This window comes from Sorex araneus, chromosome 10, assembly GCF_027595985.1.
Source record: "Sorex araneus isolate mSorAra2 chromosome 10, mSorAra2.pri, whole genome shotgun sequence".
Taxonomy (NCBI): domain Eukaryota; kingdom Metazoa; phylum Chordata; class Mammalia; order Eulipotyphla; family Soricidae; genus Sorex; species Sorex araneus.
Genome location: NC_073311.1, coordinates 20,318,611 through 20,343,442, shown reverse-complemented (window position 1 = coordinate 20,343,442; position 24,832 = coordinate 20,318,611). Strand labels below are relative to the sequence as shown.

Here is a 24,832-nt window from a genome sequence, read left to right as displayed (position 1 = left end):
AGCAAATGATTGCATGTAGAGACACTATTCTCCCAAATTCCCCAAATAGCTCTTCTATTAGTCAGAAAGATTTATCATCATGATTTTCTTTAACACTTCTGTCATTTTACTGACCTCCAATTTCTTACTAACCTCCATTTTACATTCAGTTTTTCCCAATATCACATGGGTTTAATTTCATGGAAATGATTGCTCCTATGATTAATAAATTATTATTCAAGATAAATTTCATCAATATTTAATAATAGGATAGAAAATCTTTCACACTCTGGACAAAAATTAAGATATAAGATTCACATTTTAGGAATAGTTATTTCTTTTTTTTTAATAAAGCCTTTTGTAAAATGTTTTCACATTTTATATATACTCGCAATCCAAATATCTCATGTATAATCATACCAGGCATAATTCTTTCTATTTTACAATTTTATTTCAATGTAATATCCTCTAGAACATTAGAATTTCATAACATGCATTCTACTTATTTCTAGGAACTGTGTAAGATTTTGTTGGTTTTGAACTTTGTTATCTGTTTTAAATATAACTTCTTATCAAAGTTCAACATATAGAAAAATCTAATTAGTAGAAGTATCCTGAACTCCTCAGAAACATTACTTATAGAAATGAATTTCTTGAACCTGAAGATTCCAGTATTTATTTGTACCTGACTTTCTAGAATGGAAATAATTCATTCTATCCTATAAAATAGAAAATAACTAAGATGGTCATTTGTAAGTTTTTTAGCACTTCTGATCATAGCATTTTTAATATTTACCCAGATTGGAAAGAAAAACTAAATAAAATGAAATGCAGTAAAACAAAAGGAACTGCTCTACTTTTTAATTAAATAAAACTGACAAATTGGCATTAGTAAAGAGACTGAGAGAGAGTTTGTCAGACTGTGAGTAGAGTTATTAAGTGACAGCTGGAAAGCAAAGGAAACATAATATTTACAATGAGTAGATAAAATACCAAAGGAAGATATAACTAAGGATCAACTGGATAGAAGCAAAAGTCCCACACATCTGAATCATCATTATATCCATCATATATCACTATATGTAATTTTGAAATGAATGGCATTTCAAAACTGCAAAACCAAGAGCATTTAAAATTATATTTATCATATGAACTTTATAATATAAAAAAACTGAATATCAAATTACAGTTATAGCTGCAAATATTACATCCTATTCCTATTTAATATTTGGAAGCAGTTATAATATAGATTCAGTAATTCTCATCATACTTCTCAGTTGAGAAGTAATCGTTGAAAATTTTACTATGTGAAAGGCTCTAGAGATAGTAGAGAAGGTATGGTACTTGCCTTGCATGCGGGTGACCTGTGACTGATCCCTGTCATCCCATATGGTCCCCTAAGCCTCAACACAAGTGATCCCTGAGTGCAGAACCAGGAATAAGCTCTGAGCACCAACACCGGGTATGTTTCCAAACCAACAACAACAACAACAACAAATCTGAGGTTCAGTTTAGAGCTATGAAAAAACAGGAAATTTTAGCGAAGTACAAGGGGAAGTAGAGATGGCAACATGAAAGTTACAAGATACACAAAATAAGTAACAGTGATAAGGTAACACTTAAACTTGAAAGAAGTGAGAAATTTAGCCAAAGGAATATCATCAGAAGAAGAATATTCTGGGCAAATAAATCATTTGAAGCATATATCCTAATGTGTGTGCAAAGTGAACAACTGCAGAGCACTGCAAGGTGTAGAGCTGAAGGACAGGGTGTGCCCAATATGTCAGTGTTTCATCTGTAATAAACCAATGAATGGCCTCTGAAGTTGGTGTTGCTTTTTGTTTGTTTGGACACAAGGCCTGCAATGATCAGGGCTTACTCCTGGTTCTTCATTCAGGGATCACTCCTGGCAGTTCTAGGGGTACTGTATGGAGTACTGTGGGTTGGACCTGGGTCAGCTATATGCAAAGAAATTGCTCTACCTGCTGCACTATTTAGGCTTCTAGATTAGTGTTATTTTTATTTCCTTTCAATAAATGAGAGTACTTGAGAACAAGAACTTAGGTAAGTTACCCCTGGCCACACCAACGGAAATGGTGTAAGTGGGATCCAAGTGTAGGTAGTATCTTCTAAAGGCAAATTCTCTGATATGGTACTAGAACTCTTAGTAGCACTTGAATAGAACACACAGACACACAGACACACATACATACACACACACAAACACCAAGAATATGCCTACACATGGTGGAGAAGGAGCCTATAGTCCAGAAGAAGAGAATTTGTTATTTGTTTCTCATACTCCAGACCTCTTTGTCCACATTTTATTTTCTCCCTTGTATGTCTTACAGAATAACCTTTGGGTCTATATATCAATTTTAATAAAAGATGTTAAAAGTGACTGAAAACATTCAGAGTTAGTTTAAAAACAACAAAATCACATTAGCAATTCCCAAATATGAAATAAACATGGCAGAAATATATATTTATGCCAGTTTATTTCAAATAAGAGAAAAACTCATTGATACAATTCAACCCAGTTTTTTCATTAGTCTACAGGCATAAATTAAACATTTTCTAATGAAATATGCAACATAATAAAGCAACCTCTCATTTAAACTTTTGTAAGTTTTGCAGTCAGGATAGAGAGAGAGAGAGTATAGTGTGTAGGGATCTTGCCTTACACATGGCTGACTGAGGTTTGACTCCCAGCATCCCATATGGTTCCCAACTCCCCATCAGAAGAAACTCCTGAGCACAGAGCCAGGAATAAGTCCTGATCACCAGGTGTGGAAAAAAAAGATCTTTTAAATAAATAGAATGGCTTCATAGATAAAATTTCTAATTCACTTTTCAAGCAAATAAAAATTAGTCACAAGGAATTTTTCCTACATTATCTTATTCTTCTGTATAGATGCTATCTTCCTTTCTTATGCATACTATCATTTCACAAAACTGCTTTAATATTTATTATATGCAACTGCACATACATTCTAATTCATAGACTATTTTACCATAATCTATGCATATATATGTAAGTATTGGCATCTGAACATAATATTCTCAGGCCAGAGAAAGAGCTCAGTTATCTGAGTGTGTACTTTGGATGCAGGATGCTAGGGTTCAATAACTTTCACCATGTGGTCCCTTGAGTACTACTGGGAGCGACCCCCAAGCACAGAGCCAAGAGTAATGCTGAGTTCTGCAGCACCAAATCATAAACAAATAATATGTTGTCTAATTTACTAAAATACTATATTAAAATGAATATTTTGAGATCCTTGTACTCGCTATACCAGAGTATAATTTCTACAAGATTTCTACACTCAATGATAATTTCTAAAAGAAATGAAATGTAATTTATAAGAAGAAAATTATTGAAAAGCCTATCTCAGTTTTAAAGAACACTGATGAAAATAATACTTCCATAAACTTTTAATTGAAAAAAAAATGAGATGATCCTTCCATAATGGTATAAAATTACCCTATTTGTTATATGTGACTATATTTTAAAATAAAGCAACTATATATTTAAAATAGCAGCAAGCCAAGCATATCCAATAAGAGGAATATGCAAAAATATTTCCCTCAAAGGATTATAACTTTTAAAAATTCTAGAGAAGACATTATAAAGGACAGATACAGAATGAGAATGATACAAAATACTAACAAATGAAATTCATATGACTTCCAGAATCAACATTCCTCCACAATACTACTTTACCGCCTATACTTGGTTATACTCTTATTTCTTATCAATTCAAATGCTTAAATGAAAATGAAGCAGGCAGACAGGCAGTCAAGTCTCTAGGAAAGAATATTTCTTAAAGGTTCTCAAGCTCAAGATTCCTTTCTATAAACTATCACCATGCCCCACAAATATACAAAAATTCGTATATTTTATTTACACGAATAAAATATATTTCTTCCCATACTTTTCTCAGCCAAATGACAATGCAGAAAATGTTTCCTTAATGAGAAAATGACACTGTAGAAAATATATATTTTTTTGCTTTTTTGGTCATACCCGGTGATGCACAGGGGTTACTCCTGGCTCTGCACTCAGGAATTACTCCTGGCGGTGCTCAGGGGACCATATGGGATGCTGGGAGTCGAACCCAGGTCGGCCGCGTGCAAGGCAACTGCCGTACCCACTGTGCTATCGCTCCAGACCCGAAAATATTTTGTTTTAACTCTTACTTGATCTCAACTTAGCATTACACATGCACACATTCACCATTCACACACACACACACACACACACACACACACACACACACACAGTCAAGATTAAAGAGCAGAGCAGAGCTCAACATTCCATGGGCTTTATAGGTACTTTGTGGTTTTAAAGTATAACTAGCATTTTTTTTCATTGTATTTTTCTTCATTGACATAGTTTAGTGATTCACCCGTGGATAAAAATCTTACAAAGGAAACAGAATTTGAACGACTGTATAAAGAAGGAATTATGCTTAAAATGAAAAGTGTAACTATGTATATTTGAAGACTGGGTAACAGATGATGGGTAACAACTGAGTTTCTTGATGAGCCAAACAGCTAACATTAAGTGCGTACGTCTGTGAATGTGTAGGTTTAAATTTTTGTTTTTTAACTTTTGGAGAAAATAATAAACGATCAATAACAACTATCCAAGATAAGTTTATTCATTTACAGGTTTGGCCTCTAAGATTTTTAGATAAAAGTTAATATTTCTATGTATTTTATATGTACATATAATAGTTTTTGAAGAATATGTTAATTCTGGGCAACTTCTCTCCTTAGGAAAGTCAATCATAGATACTTACCAATACAAGGAATTCTAGTCATTGTTTGAGAATGAACATAGCAGTTTGCAAAAGGTGTTCAATTCATTTCATCTTGAGATCATATTTTGAATGTGGCATTTTGGGGAGGCTAAAATCAGACATGCTGGGTGATGCTATAAAAACATTTGTGTGTCTAATTGAAATCTCTATATAAGTGAATTTCATTACTTCATTTTTCTCACAGCTGTATAGTATTCCATTGTGTAGATGTACCCTGGTTTCTTTAACAGTCATTTGTTCTTGGGCACTAGGGTTGTTTCCAGATTCCAGCTATTGTGAACAGTGATATAATGAACATACAAGTGCAGATTCCATTTTTGCTGTAAGTCTTTGAACCCTGGGGATATATTCCCAGTAGTGTTATTACCGAGTCATATAGAAGCTCGATTTATGTATTTTGAGGAATGCCCATCTTGTTTTCCAAAAAGGCGGGACAAATTGGCATTCCAAACAACAATGAGTGAGAATACCTTTCTCCCCACATCTGTGCCAGCACTGGTTGTCATGAAATTTACTTATAAATATATAGACATGGAGAAGATCATGCTGAGTGAAGTAAGTTAGAAGGAGGACAAACATAGAATGGTTGCACTCATTTATGGAATGTGAAAAATAACATACTATTGACTAACACTTAAGGACAGTAGAAACAAGAGATAGGATGAATGGTCCAGGGTTGGAAGCTTGCCTCAAGGACTGGAGGAGAAAGCAGTTGGGATGGAGAAGGGACCATCATGATGGTTGGAAGGGATCGTGGATGGGAGATGTGTACTGAAAGTGGGCAAAGGACCAAATATGATGGCTTCTCAGTATCTGTATTGCAAACCATAATGCCCAAAATGTGGGGAGAGGGAGGGAGGGAGGGAGGGAGGGAGGGAGGGAGGAAGAGACGGAAGGAGGAAGAAAGAGAGAGATAGAGAGGGAGTGAATGAGTGAGAGAGAGAGAGTGAGAGAGAGAGAGAGAGAGAGAGAAGTGTCTGAGGCTCCACGGTGGTAGTGGGTAGCAGGAGGGATACAGGGAATATTGGTGGTGGACAAATGGACACTGTTGGAGGGGTGGGGGTTCTATGACTGATATCCTATCACAAAAGCTTTTTAACTTTGTCTCATGGTGATTAAATAAAAATAATAATAATAAATTTATACATAACAATTTTAAGTAATGGAGATGATTTCTCAGAAAAGGGGTGAGGAGTGGGGGTAGGGTTTACAACCAGTTCAAAGGTGTTCAAAGCACCTTGATGGAGGTTCTATAGAGAACTGAAATTTCACCTTTGGCCTTTCAGTTCCCGCTGTTTGAGCCTGTCCTTCCCAGAGGGTTTCTTTTAGGATTTCAGGTGGTGAAACAGCTAGAGGTAGGAGGATTAAGGAAGGATCCCAGGCACCATGGGTTTCTGGGAAGTAATAAAATCACCTGTCCTAAATCCAACCCACCTTGTTACTGCAGAAAGCACTGTAGCACTGTCGTTGTTCATTGATTTGCTTGAGCGGGCACTAGTAATGTCTCCATTGTGAGACTTGTTGTTACTATTTTTGGCATATTGACTATGCCATGGGGAGCTTGCCAGGCTCTGCCGTGCGGGTAGGATACTCTCAATAGCTTGCCGGGCTGTCCAAGAGGGACGGAGGAATTGAACCTGGGTTGGCCGCATGCAAGGCAGATGCCCTACCTGCTGTGCTATTGCTCCAGTCCTGATAAAAACCTTCTCCAAGAGCAAACCCTGAGGAGACTGGACACCTCCCTACAAAAAAGCCTGAAGGAAATTACTCAAGAACCTTAAATTTCTTCCTTTAATCTGATTTACTTCAGCTAGCCCAGACTAACAAGGCCTTGACCACAATCTGAGAGCAGATCCATTAAGAACGAAGTCAAGAAATGGAGTATTCAGAGGATTCTGACCATTCCCAGATCCACTTCCCTTAGCAACCACCCCAGCAATGGACTCTTACCTAGCTAGAAAGCCTCATATTCTGGAGAAATCCCATAAAAGTCACCTTCCTTGAATCAAAAACAGTAACAATAAGTCTCTCAATGAGAGACATTACTGGTGCCTGCTCAAACAAATCGTTGAGCAATGGGATGACAGTTCCTTGAACTAAGGAAGAACCCGTATATGCTGCCCAAGTTCATGTGCTGCTTGTGCCCACGTGGCCCAGCACTTATGTCGACCCCATCTTCCCTCTTGACATGTGTACTTCGATGCTTCTGTATCTAATGCTGAGAGGTGAGCCGGGGCTCTCTCTGTCTTTGGAGAAGCTTCTCTCGGGTACATTACTCTCAATTTCTCTCCCTCCTTCTCCTTCCTAAAACCTCCAAATAAAATATATTTTATTTCACTGCTCACCTACTCCTGAAATTCTTTTCTGCAAGGTGAGACAAGAACCCTGAAACACTGTGTAAGACCTAGGACTGACTTTCTTTTCCTGCAAAGAGCGAATCCTCTCTCCAGCCTGAGCTCCTGACTTTCGGAGAAACTGGGTGGTGGGGATCAACTCTAGTGCCTAGACAACCAAGCAGGTGTCAGCTGTGGCTTGATGGCCACCTGGTGAGGCTGGCTAGGGCTCTGGTCTGTACTGGACAGGGGCTCATTGCAGACTTTATCATTCCTAATCTTCCCAGCCAGTCCTGGTATGGCAGAGGCTGATCAGGAGAACATGACTCTCTTTCTCTCTTCCCTGCCACACATAAGTCATTCGTGGGGTCCCAAGGACTTCAAAACTTATCTCTGCAATCTCATTAAACCATTTGTTATTTCCACAGTAAACCTCAGTGTATATTCCCGACTGTTCTTCTCCGGTTCAATCCTGACAGAAATAATTCCAGGAGGAGAAAAAGCATAGATGCAAGAAAGAAGAAAAGTGCCAAGATTTGTCATTACCCCAGGTTGTGCCTACACAGGTTGACAGACTCAAATCAGGTAGACAAACACGGGTGCATAGAAAAAACATAAAATTTCACACCAAGACTTGTTATGTTCCTCAAACACACAAGATCCTGTTTTACAAACTTAAAATATTTGATAGATTTCATGATTTTATTTATCCATCAAACATCAACTAAGGATAACAACACAGTTCAAGACTAGACTCAATAGCACATTCTACCAAGATCATTTCATAAAGCTAATTTGGAGAAGAACTAACCACAACACAACTAACTTCAACAGAATCTTTCCAACCACATAAATACAAAACACTGTTATCTATCGGAAACAAATTAAAGTGTTTCACCTACAATTCGATCACCATTGCCGGTCCGTCCCTAAAAGGGAAGGTGATAACAGTTCTGCGACACTAAATAATCCAATAGTCCCTATCACATTGATAGAACTACACAGACATGTTTTTCCAACTCACACAGGCAGTTGCTTCAAACAAAATAAAACAAAAACAAGTTGTATCTAGACAAGTTAAATCTGAAACTCTTCTCACGCTCCCCTTCCTTACCTGGACTGCATATCTTGTTGGGTTTTGTTCTGACTGGCGTCTGCCTGTGAGGGGGCTTGAGGGACCCTCTGCTGAAGCTCCACCAAGGACTGATAATACTGCTGCTGGTGATGCTGCTGCTGCTTGTAGCGAGACAAACTGAAAAACAGCCCTAGAATGGCTTTTAAGTTTCCATTTCTTATTTCTGTATCAAATGAAAAATACAAAAACAGGATCATATGAAACAGATTTTTTATAAATAAAACTCTAGATGCAGTTCTCTGAGACTGAGTCTCTGCATTCAGAGATTTGATTCAATTGCAGATTCAAGCATATCTGAATTTCTGAAACATGTTAATATATCTAAATAGCTTGGAATTTCGGGAAAGAGAGTGAAGGGAGGCAGGGCAGAGAGAACAAAGCTTACTCAATTGATGATCTTTGCTGATCCTCAACTACAATTTTTCTAGAGTTAGCTTATTCTTGGAAGTGGATGGGCTCTGAGGCGTGTGCTAATTATTTTATTTAGTACTCGGCTTCCAACACAAATACACACAGCTGTGACCGACACAGCAGTGATATGTACTGCAGAAAGTCACTTACATGTTGGATGTTCAGCATTATAATTACTGGCAGTATGAGTTTACCTCATAATAACAAGTGGATTTAATTAAGGTTAATGTTCCTTCTAAAGTATAACCAACCAATGCATTCTCCAACATATTATCTAATATCAGGTACTCTACTATCTAATATCTAAAATTATTTGATTTTATCTATGATAGAAAAATTTAAAAATTAGATGCAGAAAGTCAGCTCCAACATGAGTCTTGCTTTTTTTTATTTGTGGTTATAGTTTAAAAGTTATCAAAAAAGAAATAAAATTTGAACTGAAACCTATTATCATTTTAATAGACCTTCCTATTAGTAATAAAATACATCTTCCTGTGAAGTCAATACTCCTTTACGAATACTCCTTTTCTTCTTTACAAAGTTTAGAAACATTAATTATTCAGATTTCTTGTTAGCCCTGATGGACTGTAAGCTTTTTCTGCTAAGGATCTTTGCTGATGTCCCCCAACTATACAAATGAATTAGAATATGAAATATGGCTTTGTGTTGCTGTTTTTAATTCTTTTAACACTATAGTAAAATTATAGACTATAACTATAGTATATATTATACAATAAATGAGTGACTTGGCCAATTTAATGCAACATTGAAAAATATTAATTTTCTCCTGCAAATCAGAATAGTATTGGGGCCGGAGAAGCAGAGTGCTGACCCAGGTTTGATCCCAGGCACCACCCCCTGCTCACAGTGATTCTTGAGTGCAGAGCCTGGATTAAGCCCTGCACACCACCTGCACACCAGTGATGAGCCCCAAACTCAATGAAAAAACCCTGAGCAACATCTTTAAAATGTTTTACTTAATCAATCTTGTTTGCTTTTATTTTGTTTTAATTTGGTCACATCTTGCGTAGTCAAGGGCTAATCTAATAGGACTATAGATGATGGATAGGAGAAGAGAGAAAATTAATTTTGAAATTTTTTTCTTATTTTTGTTTGTTTTGGGGCTATAGCCAGCTGTATTCATGGCTTGCCTTGGATCTGTACACAGGGATCACTCCTGGTGGTGGGAATTGTACATGATGCTTCAGCTGCATGCAAAATAAACTTCTAAGCTCCTATGACTCTACAATCACCCTGGTCCCTATATCTTTTGTTTTGTTCTTTTTTTTTTTAATGTGCTGTGTTTATCAAGGTATGACAGGTTTTACAAACTTCTGACCCAGTTATATGTGGCAGAGAAGAAATTCATAAAAAAATCTATAACTAAAGTAGTTTGATATTTTTCCTTTTTTCCCTGTTATTCAATTTTTGTGATAATCTTTTAAACATTTAATGATTGTAAAGCCTTTATATAAATTGTCATTAATTTTTATAATCATAATGAAGTAAGAACAAATAATTATTTATTGACACTTAAACATATTTAGACTGTTTCTACCAAATAGAAAATACACATCAATTGTACATCTTTAGACTATTTCTACCAAATAGAAAATACTTACACTTCAATTGTACATTTTTCCTGTACTTTTTTTACCTATTATCCAGCAATATATATGCATTCCTCCATCTACTTAAGACTCTGAAAGCATACTCATAATAAATTAAAGAGATTTTGTTAAACTTCGCTTCTTATATTTACTTAGTCATGCAATATCCAATTTGGTAAAATAGAAAAAAGCATTAAAATATTTAAGCTTCAACCCACTGCACATACATTACTTTTCTTTTAGAAATAATGAGTTTTCTATGTTGTATTTAGTAGCTACATACTCCCACTTTACATTTCTGACATTAAGAAAACTCTTTCACAAACATGGATATCATTTGTGACAACTGCTTTTTCTTACCTTCAGCAGAGAGACCTTGAACATTGACTCCTCTGGCTGCTAGAAAACTAAGGCAGACATCAACATTTTCAATCTGTAACACGAAAAGCAGTGAAAATGAAACTTGGTCATTTAAAAATCAGTAAATGAGCAAGAGTTAAATCAAAAATATATGATAAAGAATGAATGCTTTACATTCATTGCATACTAGAGATCTTTACCAGAGCCTAACTAGAATTATTTCAGCTAATTGTAGAATAGAATACAAAGCCCTCATTGTTAAATTTGGTACTAACAGACAATTCATAAAGGCCTGGTCAAGAATGGCATTCTTGCAGATTAGCAACCCACCAATCTATAAAACAAAATTTTGTGCTTTACAAATATGTCTCAACAAAAGCATCCATAAAGAAGACTGTTGCTTGTGTGATTCTGTAAGCCTTAAAATGTTAAAGTGTGAGTGATTAAAATTCAAACAGTATGACTTTGTAAGTATGCCAAATAAGGAATATATAGACAAATGGTTGAATAAAACAGAATTAATGAAGGCATATTTCCATCCTAAAAATCAAATTTTAAGTCTTTAGTCATAGAGCATCCTAAAACTCAAATTTTAAGTCTTAGTAATAGGGCAAAGGTTTGTTGGTTTTCTGTTTATTTTAGCTTGGCTGAATTCAATATCTCTAAGTGTCTGCCATGCCTTAAAATTAATTTCATAGTTATTGTGCTCCTTTACTGAAAATAAGATTTCAATCACCAAATATATATAATTCAGTGAAAAATAGTAATAGCCCACTAAAGCCTTGTTTTACTCATAATGCATGAACAGAATATTTCATTAGATGACATATAAATGGTTAATAAACAGAGTCTATGCTTGAAGAATTTTAGGCTACAAATAAAACAAAATAAAGTGATTCTTAGATTGGGTATTAAAGAAGAACAGATTTTCTTTCAATGTGCACCATAAGTTGGAGAGGAGAAAAACAGGTTTCTCCAAGCAGAGAGAATAAACATATGGAAAATATATTCTATATTTTATATGTCAGGAGTATTCAACTTTTTGTTATGTTTCATTACATTCATTTATTATGTTTCTTTAGACTCATTTATTATTGAGTACCAACTGTTTGAGATAATTTACTTACCCATTATTACTATAATAATACTACTTTATTTACTCAAAATATTTATTTACTCAAGATTTGCTATTTGACAAAACTAATTTTTTGACAGTATTAATGGGCAATTTAAGAAACATAACTTAAGAAAATAATAGACTTTCTCTATTTAAATTCAATCATAGTTGTTAGTATCTAAGCTATAGTTTGTAGAAAGCAAAACTGTCACTGTCACTGTCATCCCTTTGCTCATTGATTTGTTCAAGCCGGCACCAGTAACGTCTCTCATTGAGAGACATTGTTGCTGTTTTTGGCATATCCAATACACACAGGTAGCTTGCCAGGCTCTGCCGTGCGGGCTCCATACTCTTGGTAGCTTGCCGGGCTCTCCGAGAGGGGCGGAGGAATCAAACTCGGGTCGGCCATGTGAAAGCCCAACCGCTGTGCTATCACTCCAGCAATAAATTGAGATAATCCCCACTGTCACTGTCATCCCGTTGCTCATGGATTTGCTCCAGCAGCACTAGTAACGTCTCCATTGTGAGACTTGTTGCTACTGTTTTTGGCATATCAAATATACCACGGGTAACTTGCCAGGCTCTGCTGTGCGGGTGAGATACTCTTGGTAGCTTGCTGGGATGTCAGAAAGGAACAGAGGAATCGAACCCAGGTTGTCCGTGTGCAAGGCAAACACCCTGCCCGCTGTGCTATCGCTCCAGCCCAAATAATTTGAGAAGACTTTAAAAATATTTAAGAATTCTTTCGTTAATGATATTTATTATTTATTTCTAGAGATTAGTTTCTCATAATTCCTGCTTCTTAAAAGTTTTTTTGTTGTTGTTGGATTGGGGAGTCACCCTCAGCAGTGTTTAGGGCTTATTCCTGCCTCTGCATTCAGCAATCACTCTGGGGAGGGTTCAGAGAGCATATGTGGTGCCAGGGATCAAGCCTGGATTGGCTGCACGCAAGTCAAGAGCCTTACCCACTGTACTATCTCTTCAGTGCTAGTAATTCCTAATTTATAAAAGGAATACATTTTCCTTAAACATCTCGAAGTTAAACAGTCATATAACTTTTTTATTCTGAAAAGTAAATGACAATTTTTCTTTAATCACAAACTTGTAAACTTCTATGGTAATTAGGCACAGATGTAATTGTGTGTTTTTTCCATAAAATGATTTAATTGAATCAATTTTTAAATATTATATAAATATAATACAAAACATACTATTGGTTTTTTATAACTAGCAATTGGACATTAATTTAGTTAGAATGTAATACTTGTACCTTAATATTTTCTAAAATTTTAACTAATAAACTTTCAAAGAAATGCATTAAAGCATAACACTCAATGTAAACTTTAGAAAATATAATGGGGGAAAATACTCTATGGAGCAAAGCTTTCTCCTAATAAATGAAGTCACTACAAGGCTTTCTATGACATTATCTATCTAATAGTATATTAATTAAATAGGCTAATAATATACATAGATTCTACTAATATATTAATATACCATATATTTAATATATTAATATACTACATATTTATCTACTTAAATATTTGTTTTAAAAATTCACCAAATTTTAGGACCTATCATGCACAGTAATCCGTAAGTTTTAAAATACTGCCCTAAAGAAGACCAGTGGGGCTGGAGAGAGAACAAGAGTTAAGGTGCCTTGCCTTACATGCTGCTGACCCAAATTTGAATCTGGCACCATGTATGCATGATCCCTCAAGCAATGCCAGGAGAGATCTCTAAGCACAGATTAGGAGTAAGCCCTGAGCGCCACTGGGAATGGCCCCCAATTAAATATATAGATGAGAATACTGCCACACATAAAATGTTTTAGGGGAACATAAAAAATGGGGGAAATTTAATTATCATTATTATCTAGTTATCTTCAGATGTTATAATCTGTAACAAAATTAGTTAACTGACACAATAACAATATTATAACAATGATTTTATAATCACACATTTAATGCTTGATATCACTTGTATCACTTGTTACCTTGTTGCTTATTGATTTGCTCGAGTGGGCACCAGTAACGTTTCCGTTCGTCCCTGTCACATGCTAGTGTAGCCCAATGGCATCTGCTCACTCCAGGAACATGAAGAGCCTCAAACTGTTCATTTAGGGTCTTGACGAAGAAGTCTGACCATCTCATAGGTTCTTTTAATATCCTGTGAAATCCAGTCAGTAATGGCTCTAGTCCAGCAGTCATCTCTAAATCGCATTACGTGTCCTGCCCATCTGATTTTCTATGCCATGGCAAACGAGACACTGTCCCTGATTCTCAATTGTTGACAGAGGTCAGAACTCCCAGATTCCTTCTCTAACTTGAGTGAAACGTGGTACTCCAAGTATAGCTCTTTCGATTCCTCTTTGGGAGACACGAACAGCGTTCTCATACTGTTTTCGTAGGGCCCAGGTCTCTGAGGCATATGTTAGTGCAAAAAGAACAGTGGCGTGGAAAAGATGTGCCCAGAGCTGGAGGTTCTTCATCCTCTTAACCACTTCTTCGACGCTCTTGAAGGTGTTCCACGCCACTCTCTTCCTCCTGCGCAGCTCAGGTGCCAAGTCTTTCATGATGTTGAGTTCTCCACCTAGGTACACATAGCTGCATTGCATTCGGAGATGTTCGTTCCATTGAGAGCAAAATGCTTGATATATGCCTACAAATCATGCTCCTATCTATAACTTCAGAAAGAGGGAAGAATTTTACTTCTTTTCAGTTCCCTTTAATCTATCTAGAAACAAAATAATTTTGAAAAGGAATACAACTGAGTTGAAATTTGAGTCCATTCTTTTTGAGCAACCAGTTTTTTAATGAAATTTAAACAACTATTTCAAATTACCAGGTTATTTGAGAAAGTTAATTATTTATTGATACCTTTCCCTTCCTCTTTTTTGACTTATAGGCACATAGAGCAATCTGTTGAGTTTTAAATATATACCTGTTTATTCAGGCATATTTTGTATTTTATAAAATTATAAGCTTGTTGTGACTCTAACAACTTCGAAAATGAATACTGTGTTTGTTGACTCATATTTGCAAAAACCCAGAGTGGTTTTTAGTATGTGACAAATGTTTAGTGCATACCTGCAAGGACAAGAATGAGATGATTTGATCCAAAGCTACATGTTAGACCCTCCTTGGGATATTTTAAAATAGACTATTTGCTTTTACTCAAACACAGATAGTAAGAAATCAGAAAATCTTTGAGAAAAGTTAGATAGCAGTTTGTTTTTCAATTTAAGCTTCTACTCATTCTTCCCTACTCTTTATGGATCAGCAACTGATTTTTAGAGAAACATATCACATAAAGATGAGTAAAAGAAAGTAAGAGTATATACTGGATGATGTCCAATTTATATAAAGCTCAAGACCTGCAAAAGTAAATATTTAAATAGTCATGTGTTGGCCAAGTAATGTCTAGATAGAGGCACATGAAAGCAGAAAGCTAGTGGAATCTTTTTTCTTTTCTTTTCTTTTTTCTTTCTTCTTTTTTTTTTTTTGCTTTTTTTGGGTCACACCCAGCAATGCACAGGAGTTACTCCTGGCTCTACACTCAGGAATTACTCCTGGCGATGCTGGGTGACCAAATGGGATGCTGGGAATCGAACCCCGGTCGGCTGCATGCAAGGCAAACACCCTACCCGCTGTGCTATCACTCCACACCCAGTCTTTTATTTTCACCTGAGTAATGATACACAGATCTATGCTCCTTTTTCTCCCATGTCTCAATGTTCTTCATGTACATCTGTGAGAATTTTCTTTCCATGGAGGGAAACTTGAGACATTGGTGAAGAGACACTGACACTGGTGGTGGATGTGCTATTAGAATATTTTATATATATATATATATATATAATATATATGAAACCCTGTCATTAACAATACTATTAATCATTATGCCTCAATAATAATTAAAATAAATAAAATGGTCATCCCCTTTTTGTAGTGATGAGGTTGTTGGCATAGAGGGTGGCTGTACAGCAACCTATTACTTAGTTCTTATGTAAAAAAAGCTCATGACTGTGAAAGTGCTAAGAAATAGTCAAATTCTGGGTCTGTTTTGAAGGAACCTACTAGAATTTATGGAATATAAGTTAAAAGAAGATTCAGTGATGACTCCACCATTTCTGATGGCAGTTAACTAGATGAATGATGATGCATTCATTTATAAGAAAAATGTCACAGGTAGACTATAGGAGTTATTTTTAAGATAGATTGTCTACTAACTCTATTAGGTATCCAATGGAAGGTTTAAGTAGGCACTTGGATCTACAATCTGGAGTTCAATTAAGAGATTGGAGAGCAGAGATTTTAATTTGAGAATAATTCTGATACAGACAATAAAGCAATGAGGCTATAGTAACTCACCAAAGGAATGTAAGTATAAAAGAAAGAGGAGACAGAGAGGAAAAAAAACAAATACAGAGTCTGAGCAAATTACTGGAAAGGAGAGGCAAAAGCAAAAGAGACAGAACATAAATACCCAGTGAAGTATGGTGAAGAGGAGAGTATAGTGGGAGAAAGTTACTAGAAAAGGTGGATGAATGCCAAGGGAGAAATGGTAAATCAAGTCAGATGAGAACTAAATACAATTAGATTTTGAATTGAACAAATCGACTCAATATCTATATATTAACCGACCTAAAAAATTAAAGATATAATTTCATATGTACACACATATTTTGCCCAGCAGCAAATGTAATTTCCTTAAAGGATTCTCTTTTCTTCCCTTTTTATGACATATGTATTCAGGGTCTTGTCCCTGCATGTGGCTTAGGTGTCACTGTGTGTAATGCTCAGAACAGGAGGCAGGGAGTCTTGAATCCAGGATTAACACACACACTGCATGTGCTCAGTCCTTTGAGCTAGCTTACTGGTACACACAAGGGTTCTTTTCTATTTTGTGCACTGTTCTCATACCAGTATCTAGAAGAGGACCTTAATCAATGTATAAATGATTGCTGAGAGAATGAATGACATAGAGGACAAAAATAATGACATTTTATGACTAAATAACAGCAAAAATAGAAATCTAAAAGCATCACCAATAATAAATTCGATATATCTATTAAATATCTATCTAGCTGTCAAGCTAACAGACATCTAGAGTCTAGTTTCTTAAGTACTGAGTCATAATTCTATATGGAGCTGTGTAACAAAATATAAAGATCATTTAAAAAACAAATCCCTTTATGATGTAACATCATAAAATATTTGATTTGTATATCTATTTTATATGCTTTTAAGTCTGGGATCTCATTAAAAAAATTCTCAGGCAAGAAGGATCAAAACCAGAAAAAAAGAAAAAAAAGTTTTGCCTAAAGCACTCTAGGGTACTTATCACACTCATCTCTTATAGAAGGGATAATGTACCCCAAATCTCACATTTACTTATAGTTCATACCATTTATGATACAAAATAAAGATGATAAATGTATTTTTGTTGAGCAGATAGTACATTTTGTTGACAAAATGTAAATTGTATGCCTTAGCTGTATTTGGTCAAAAATTCTGGTCACCTTCCTTAATAAGGACAAAGTAGAAAATATTTTTATCAGGAGAGAAAGATAATTATGGCAGTTGATAAGACAAATCCTGCTTATAAGCCTGCTGGTGAGAAATAGAATTGTGAGAAGAACTGTTAAATTCTGAGCTCTTCAGTGACTGCAAACACGCATATTGAAATAAGTTCAAGGAAATACCATTATATTTTAGTGTTAACAGAAAATGTAATTTAAGATAATTCCTTGACTGCAAGCCCATTGAAGCCATCTCTCTTTGATGATTTTATTTAACAAATGAAGTAGAATCTATATACTATATGGCATGATTTAGAGGACTCTGGGAAATTGTACAAATAAGTACTTAGAACAATGATCTGCACATAGGAAAAACTCAAAATGATAGAAAAATGTAGCTGTGGTTAGCATAACAGTCTTAAAAAATAAAAAGAAAATGGCAATAGTGTAAAATAACATCTTAGGAGCCTGAAAAATAGTATAAAGGATAAATCATTTGACTTACATGCAGCCAACCCGTGGTTGAATCCTTAGAATTGGTCCCTTAAGAACCATCAAAAGTGATCTCTGAGCACAGAGCCAGGTATAAACACTGAACACCACCGGGCAAGGTCCCAAATCAATCCAAAAACAAATAAAATAGCATCTTAACTTCTCTGTTTTACTATTAATAGCAAATTTTCTGATAATTATTTATGTCACATTAAATGTTTTATAAGCTTTTAATTGAAAGTTTTTTTAGACTTTGCTACAAATTAGAATCACCTGGGGAATTTTTTTAAAAAAAATATTTATTTATTTATTATTTTACTTTTTGCGTCACACCCGGCGATACACAGGGGTTACTCTAGGCTTTGCACTTATGAATTTCTCCTGGAGGTGCTCAGTGGACCATATGGGATTCTGGGGATTGAACCTGGGTCGGCCTCCAGCCCCTACCTGAGGAATTTTAAAAGCCATTGACACCAAATATATTCTACATCAGTTAAACCAGAATATTAATACACAACAGATAGTTATAAGAACTATTTTTAAAACCTAAGCGATTTCAATCTACACTAACACTTCAGAAATACAGATTTAATCTAGGTTCTTAAAAAAAAGAGTATAACGATCCAACTAAATCCATGTGAATTATAATTACATTGTACACTGTCTTGTTTATTTGTACCATAAGACTATGCAATTCCAGTGTTTTATACTGCACCATGTAGTATTAAACATACGTGTTTTTAAGACATACTACAGAAGAAAGGTACTATTGTCATTCAGTAGCTTTTGTTTGTTTGATTGTTTTTCTTTCTTTCTTGGTGTTCAGGGTTTACTCCTGGCTCTGTTCTTGGAGATCACTCCTGGCAGTGTTCAAGGGAACATATGTGGTGCCAGGATAGAACTGGAGTCAGTTTAATGCAAGGCAAATACCTTATACCCTGTACTATTTATTCCTCCTGCCACCGGTATTTAAGAATTTTTACTAGGAAAATGACAAAACCTTCTTTGGCATATATAAGTGAAGATACCTTTCACATTATGTATAATGTTAGACCAATGTCAACTCACAGATTTTTAAAAAAATTACTTACACTTAAAATTAGACAGGTATTAAATATCTGGATGTGATTAACATCAACTTTGTAGTTTGTGATTAAATTGAAACTATGCAATTCTGTTTAGCAACGTGAGAAATTCATTCAGCAACTACTATTTATTACGGGCCAAAGTGCTTCTACATTTTGAAGGGACATAAAAATGAATTGCAAGGTCTTTGCCTTTGTGTACTGTAAAACAGCTGAAGAGACAGAAAATATTCATAAATCTCCATAATGCAGGGTATGTGAGATAAATTCCAAAAGAGAATAAATGACCCTGTTTGGCAATGAAGAGAATGTATTTATCAATTTTCATTATAGGTACAATGAAAGCGTCACAGAACAGCAGCATTTGGACTAGAAGACTAAGTTGCATTTTGATCTGTTGTTTAGGCATCTGAAGGAGTGAAACACTCCTCTCTGAAGAACCAAGAGAACTATGTCTCAGTCCATCATGATCACGTCAGTCTTTGCTTTATGCAATTCTGTTTGTAAAGCTGAATTTTTTTCAACAATTGAAAAGGCTCTGTTGTCACTTAGATTCTAAAGCACTGTGATTAAACTTTATCATTCCAAATCAAATAGCAAACATAACTCTTCAAAGATTGTGTTTTCCTTATAGACCCAGTGAATCTTATTATGATATGTCTGAAGTAGAAGATATTGCTATGATGAGTCACACATAGTAAATATTTAGAGAAATATAAAGTAATCTTAGTTCAACCTAGACAATTGATTTTATATTACCTATAGAATTTTATATATTCAGTTTTTATGATAGATGCATTTTGATAGTGTTATTATATTTAATTACTATAATTAGAAAATATGATCTCAACCAAAAAATAGATATGACTCATTTTCTGAAAACACTAATCTCATCACATAGTTATATATATTTTAGACAAAGAGTAAGTCAGGTAGAAACTTGTGTGGAGTTTTAAAGCAAAATGTGGTTGTATTATGCAATGGTGAAAATTCTTAAGATACATGTTTTCATTCATTCTCTTTACAATCATTCATTGAGACAGGTCCAAGTTAGTTTTCCTTTTCTCCTGAGCTCTCCAAGTGTTGCTGAGGCCATTTGGGGGCCACTTTCAGTGATTCTCAGCCAACAGGACCAGACGGTTCAATGTTTGAGTTCCTGAACTCTGCAGTGTCCTTGCGCCCTTTGGTGCTCAGAGACCCCCAGGACTACATCTCATAAAGCTCAGGTAAAGTTCTTGAAAATAGAGTTTTTTAAGAAGGAGATAATTCCAATAAAGTATAACAAATGTTATGGTCAGAGAAACTGATGCCTAGAAAAACATGTAGAACGGTCTATACTTGATCAGAGACTAAGGGACTAAGAAAAGAGAAAGTTATTCCAGAACTGAATATGCTTATGAAGATTTCTTCTGAAACTGCTAGCACTATACTATTTATCAATTATGAAAGCTTTGACATTTACTTAAATTGTTTGCTTAGGATACAGTGAGAGAAAATGTCAAAGCAAGATCTCACATCAACTCTCACACTTCTTGCTTAAACTAAGTCTGAATAAAATATTGCAAAAAATAGGGTTAATCAAATGGAACAATATAATATGAAAAAGCCCATGGAAAGAACAGTATGTAATTGATCATGGCTTGGGAACACCAAAGGTTAAGAGAGCCTTGAGAAATTCAGAAGAGCAAGAATATTGAGTGTTCAACCTCATTTAAATCTCTTTGTCGCTCTCTCGCTCTCTCTTTTTTTTTTTGGTATTCACAAAGCTCAAATGCAGAGTAACACAGGCTTCATTAATGAATGAGGAGAAGAGATGAACAGACATTTCCTAAAATATTGCATGCAGATGGTCAAAAAGTATTCATCACTGATTATCAGGGGGAACAAACCAAAACAAAAATGATATCACCTCACAGAGTGAGAATGGCTTATATCAGAAAATCTGGAAATAATCAGTTCTGTCAGGGACGTGTTGGAAAGGAATTCACATCCATTGTTAGTGGGATGGAACTGTTGTCCGGGCCCACCTTTGTCAAAAATAGTGCGGAGACTTAAAAATGAAGAACAGAACTTCCACTTTATCTAGCAATCTAACTCCTGAACTCAGTGCCAAAACAGCTTAATATTAATTCACTAAATTATAAGCACCAATGTTCACTGCAGCATTACAATAACTGAGAATTAGAAACAAAGTGTTCCCTCAAAGATGGGTAGATAATGAAATTGTGGTGTATATGCCCAGTGGAATAACTTTTATCTATGAGAAATGAGTAAAAGTTTGCAGTTCACAGCAACTTGAATGGAATTGGAGAGCATCATGCTAAGTGAAATTAGTTGGAAGGAAAAAAGGCAAATGCCAGATGATCTTCCACATTTGCGGCATATAAAGATACAAAGCAGGAATCAGACAGCTCTGGATGAGAACAAATGCTGAGATATTGTCAACAGAATTGTGATGTGAGGATACTATGTGGAGAAGAGAGAAGGGTCTTTGCATGTGGGCCAATGGTGGATAGATATTACCAGTGGGGGTGGTGGGGGGGCACAGGAATAACACTGTTATAAGTATAAAACAATAGTGTTGAACATTATGATACCCCCATAAAAAATGAATTTTTTAAAAAAATAGTGATGGTAGCACTGTACACTGTCATCCCTTTGTTTATCAATTTGCTCGAGCAGGCACCAGTAATGTCTCCATTGTAAGAACTGTTGTTACTGTTTTTGGCATATTGAATATGCCATGGGTAGCTTGCCAGGCTCTGCTGTGCGGGCGGGATACTCTCGGTAGCTTGCTGGGCTCTCCGAGAGGGACAAAGGAATCCAACCCCGGTAGGCCGCGTGCAAGGCAAACGCCCTACCGGCTGTGCTATTGCTCCAGCTTTAATTGATGGTAAGGATAAAACATATTTCATTTATTAAGGTGCTTCACATTAATGTAATGCTAAACTAAAATTTTCTTTTTTTGTCTCATGTCAGTTTGTTTTACAGGATAGGAAGAAAGGCCTATCTGCTGTGGCCCAGGAGGACAGCAAGCTCCTCCAGTGGGTGACATGGATAATTTCTGTACCACAAAGCATGTAGCATTTCATTCTCAGGAAACACTGAATCACTGGCTTCATGCAGGAGAACTGCCAGGAAATTCCCCTGGGCCTCATGAATATGACTTGGGAGTCACCTAGTAAAATAAAAATTAAACTACTCTAAATAAATTATAGAAATAAAACCCTGCAGTAAAATAAAACTGTGTTGGCATCTTAATATTGCAATTTGCACATTATTAGAAGTTGAGAAAACTTTTTAATTAACCTGAAGCTTTTCTGCGACAGGGGGATCAAAGCAGAGCCTACATTAATGTAGTATATGAAGACTGGATGTTCATATGTGTATATAAAGAATTTATCTTCATAGTAGTTACTACATGTGCCATATTTCATCACATAATTATCACAGATTTCATGCCAACGATTTTGCAAAAGGTATGAAACAACAGTTTTATGAAACAAATAAAAAAACCCGTGTGTAGCATTACTGCAAAAAAGATGTAGTGATTATACTGTGAAACATAATATATTATGCATGTTACATACTATTATATCTATAATATATATGTACATGATGAAATGCTCTATGTACTTATCTGTCTGTAAAAGCAGAATTACATACATGTGTAAATATATGAATAGATAGATATAAGTATGGATATAGATATACAAATACCCCTTACCCGCTGTGCTATTGTTCCAGCCCATGTACAAAAAAATTTACAAAATATACATGGTGTAATTATGTACACTATAGTATGTGTTAACCAGGATTCTGGTCTGTCAGTGGGAAACAACTTACAGGCACTAAGTACAAATCAGGATAGGTGCCACTAGATACTACAACATGTCAGGAGTGATGATTCCTGGCACTATGTGGTTCCCAGAGCACCTCCAGGAGTGGCCCCTGAGGTTCTCAGCACTGCCTGTCTCCACAGGGCCTCAGCAGCACACACCAACTTCATACCCTTGCACTAAGCAACAAATAGGCAGGCCCCTAGGCCTCCTAAGAACAGCTTGGGAGGCCAAAACAACAAACAAAGAACAAAACAACAGTGTACCTCAAGAGCTATTACAGAGCGTAAAGTGCTTGCATGTAGCTGACCCTAGTTTGATCCCTGGCACTGCATATGGTCCCCTGAGTGATCCCTGAACACAGAGCTAGGAGTGGACCTGGAGCACCACTAGGTGTGGCCCAATTCACCCCTCAAATAAATAAAAGATAAACAAGGTATGAGCTGAAATAATGCTTAAGTATTTAAAGAAGTAATTACTATTCAATATTAATAACTAGTAATTAAATTTTATAATAGTTACACAAACATAACTAAACCTTAACAGTTTCCTTCACAAACAATTATAACTTTCCTCTAAAAATTAAGCCAATGAAATACATGAAATCTGGGACTCAATCCAAAATTATTCAGTTATTTCTATTTGTCCCATTAATAACAGAGATCAATTTTTATTTTGGTACAAATAAGAAAAATCTAAACTACTCTGTAATATAAATTACATGCTTAAAAACATTCTTGCAATAATAATTTTATTTCTAAATGGTATACCAATTTATTCCTATAAAATATAATTTCTACATTACTGCTCGTTTTCTTTGAAATCTAACATATACTTTACAAAATATTTTTCTCATGTTACTATAAATGTTGTTTTTAGAAGCTACTATGATGAAAAATACAAATATATCTCTAAAATAAAAATAGTGAACAGAAATATTTTTCTGTCTTTATCCAGTTTATTTTTTAATTAATTTATTTATTTTTAATTTAGTGAATCACCATGAGTTAGTTACAAACTTATGAACTTTCATGTTTGCATTTTGTTCATATCCCTCTACCAGTGCCCAGTCCCTTCCACCAATGTTCCCAGTATCCCTCCCACCATCCCACCCCATCCCCCCCACCCCACCCTACCTCTGTGGCAGGGCATTCCCTTTTGTTCTCTCTCCTTTTGGGTGTTATGATTTGCAACAGAAGCTCTGCATGGCCATCGTGTTTGGTCTATATTCTATTTTCAGCGCACATCTCCTATCCCTTGTGGGTTCTCAAACCACACTTTACCTGGTGTTCCCTTCTCTATGCGAGCTGCCCCTTCCTCCAGTATGTGGGGCCAGCTTCCAAGGCTTGGATCCAACCTCCTGGTACTTATCTCTACTATTCTTGGGTGTTAGTCTCTTATTCTGTTATTTTATATTCCGCAGTTGAGTGCAATCTTTCTATGTCTGTCTCTCTCTTTCTGACTCATTTCACTAAGCATGATACTTTCCATGTTGATCCACTTACATGCAAAGGTCATGACTTAATCTTTTCTAACAGCAGCATAGTATTCCATTGTGTATATGTACCAAATTAACCAGTCATCTGTTCTTGGGCATTTTGGTTTTTCCAGGTTTTGGCTATTGTAAACAGTGCTGCAATGAACATTCGAGTGCAAATGTCATTTTGACTGTACTTTTTTTCCTCTCCAGGATATATTCCCAGGAGTGGTATTGCTGGGTCAAATGGGAGCTCAATTTCTAAGTTTTTGAGAAGCGACCATACTGTTTTCCAAAAGGGCTGAACCAGTCGGCATTCCTACCAGCGTTGTAGGAGGGTCCCTTTCTCCCCACATCCATGCCAACAGCGGTTGCTTTTGTTCTTTTGGATGTGTGCCAGTCTCTGTGGTGTGAGGTGGTATCTCATGGTTGTTCTGATCTGCATCTTTCTGATGATTAGTGATGAAGAGCATTTTTTCATGTGCCTTTTTGAAATTCATATTTCTTCCTTGAGAAAATTTCTGTTCATTTCCATCCCCCATTTTTTTATGGGGTTGGGAGTTTTCTTCTTGTAGATTCCAACCAGTGCCTTGTATATCCTTGATATCAACCCCTTATCTTAGTTTAATATAGTCCCATTTGTT

At 35.7% G+C, this 24,832-nt stretch overlaps 1 protein-coding gene across 5 annotated transcripts in view; it reads right to left on the bottom strand.

Annotated features, from left to right (window-relative positions):
• NAV3 (neuron navigator 3) overlaps nucleotides 1-24,832 on the bottom strand; it is an 841,062-nt gene that overhangs the window by 235,050 nt on the left and 581,180 nt on the right. For all 5 annotated transcript variants that reach the window (XM_055117929.1, XM_055117930.1, XM_055117932.1 and 2 more), the window contains exons 6-7: nucleotides 10,655-10,727; nucleotides 8,253-8,436 (exon numbers count right to left, since the gene is read on the bottom strand). In XM_055117929.1, coding sequence (XP_054973904.1) covers nucleotides 8,253-8,436; nucleotides 10,655-10,727 — 257 coding nt within the window. The remainder of the gene's footprint in view (nucleotides 1-8,252; nucleotides 8,437-10,654; nucleotides 10,728-24,832) is intronic.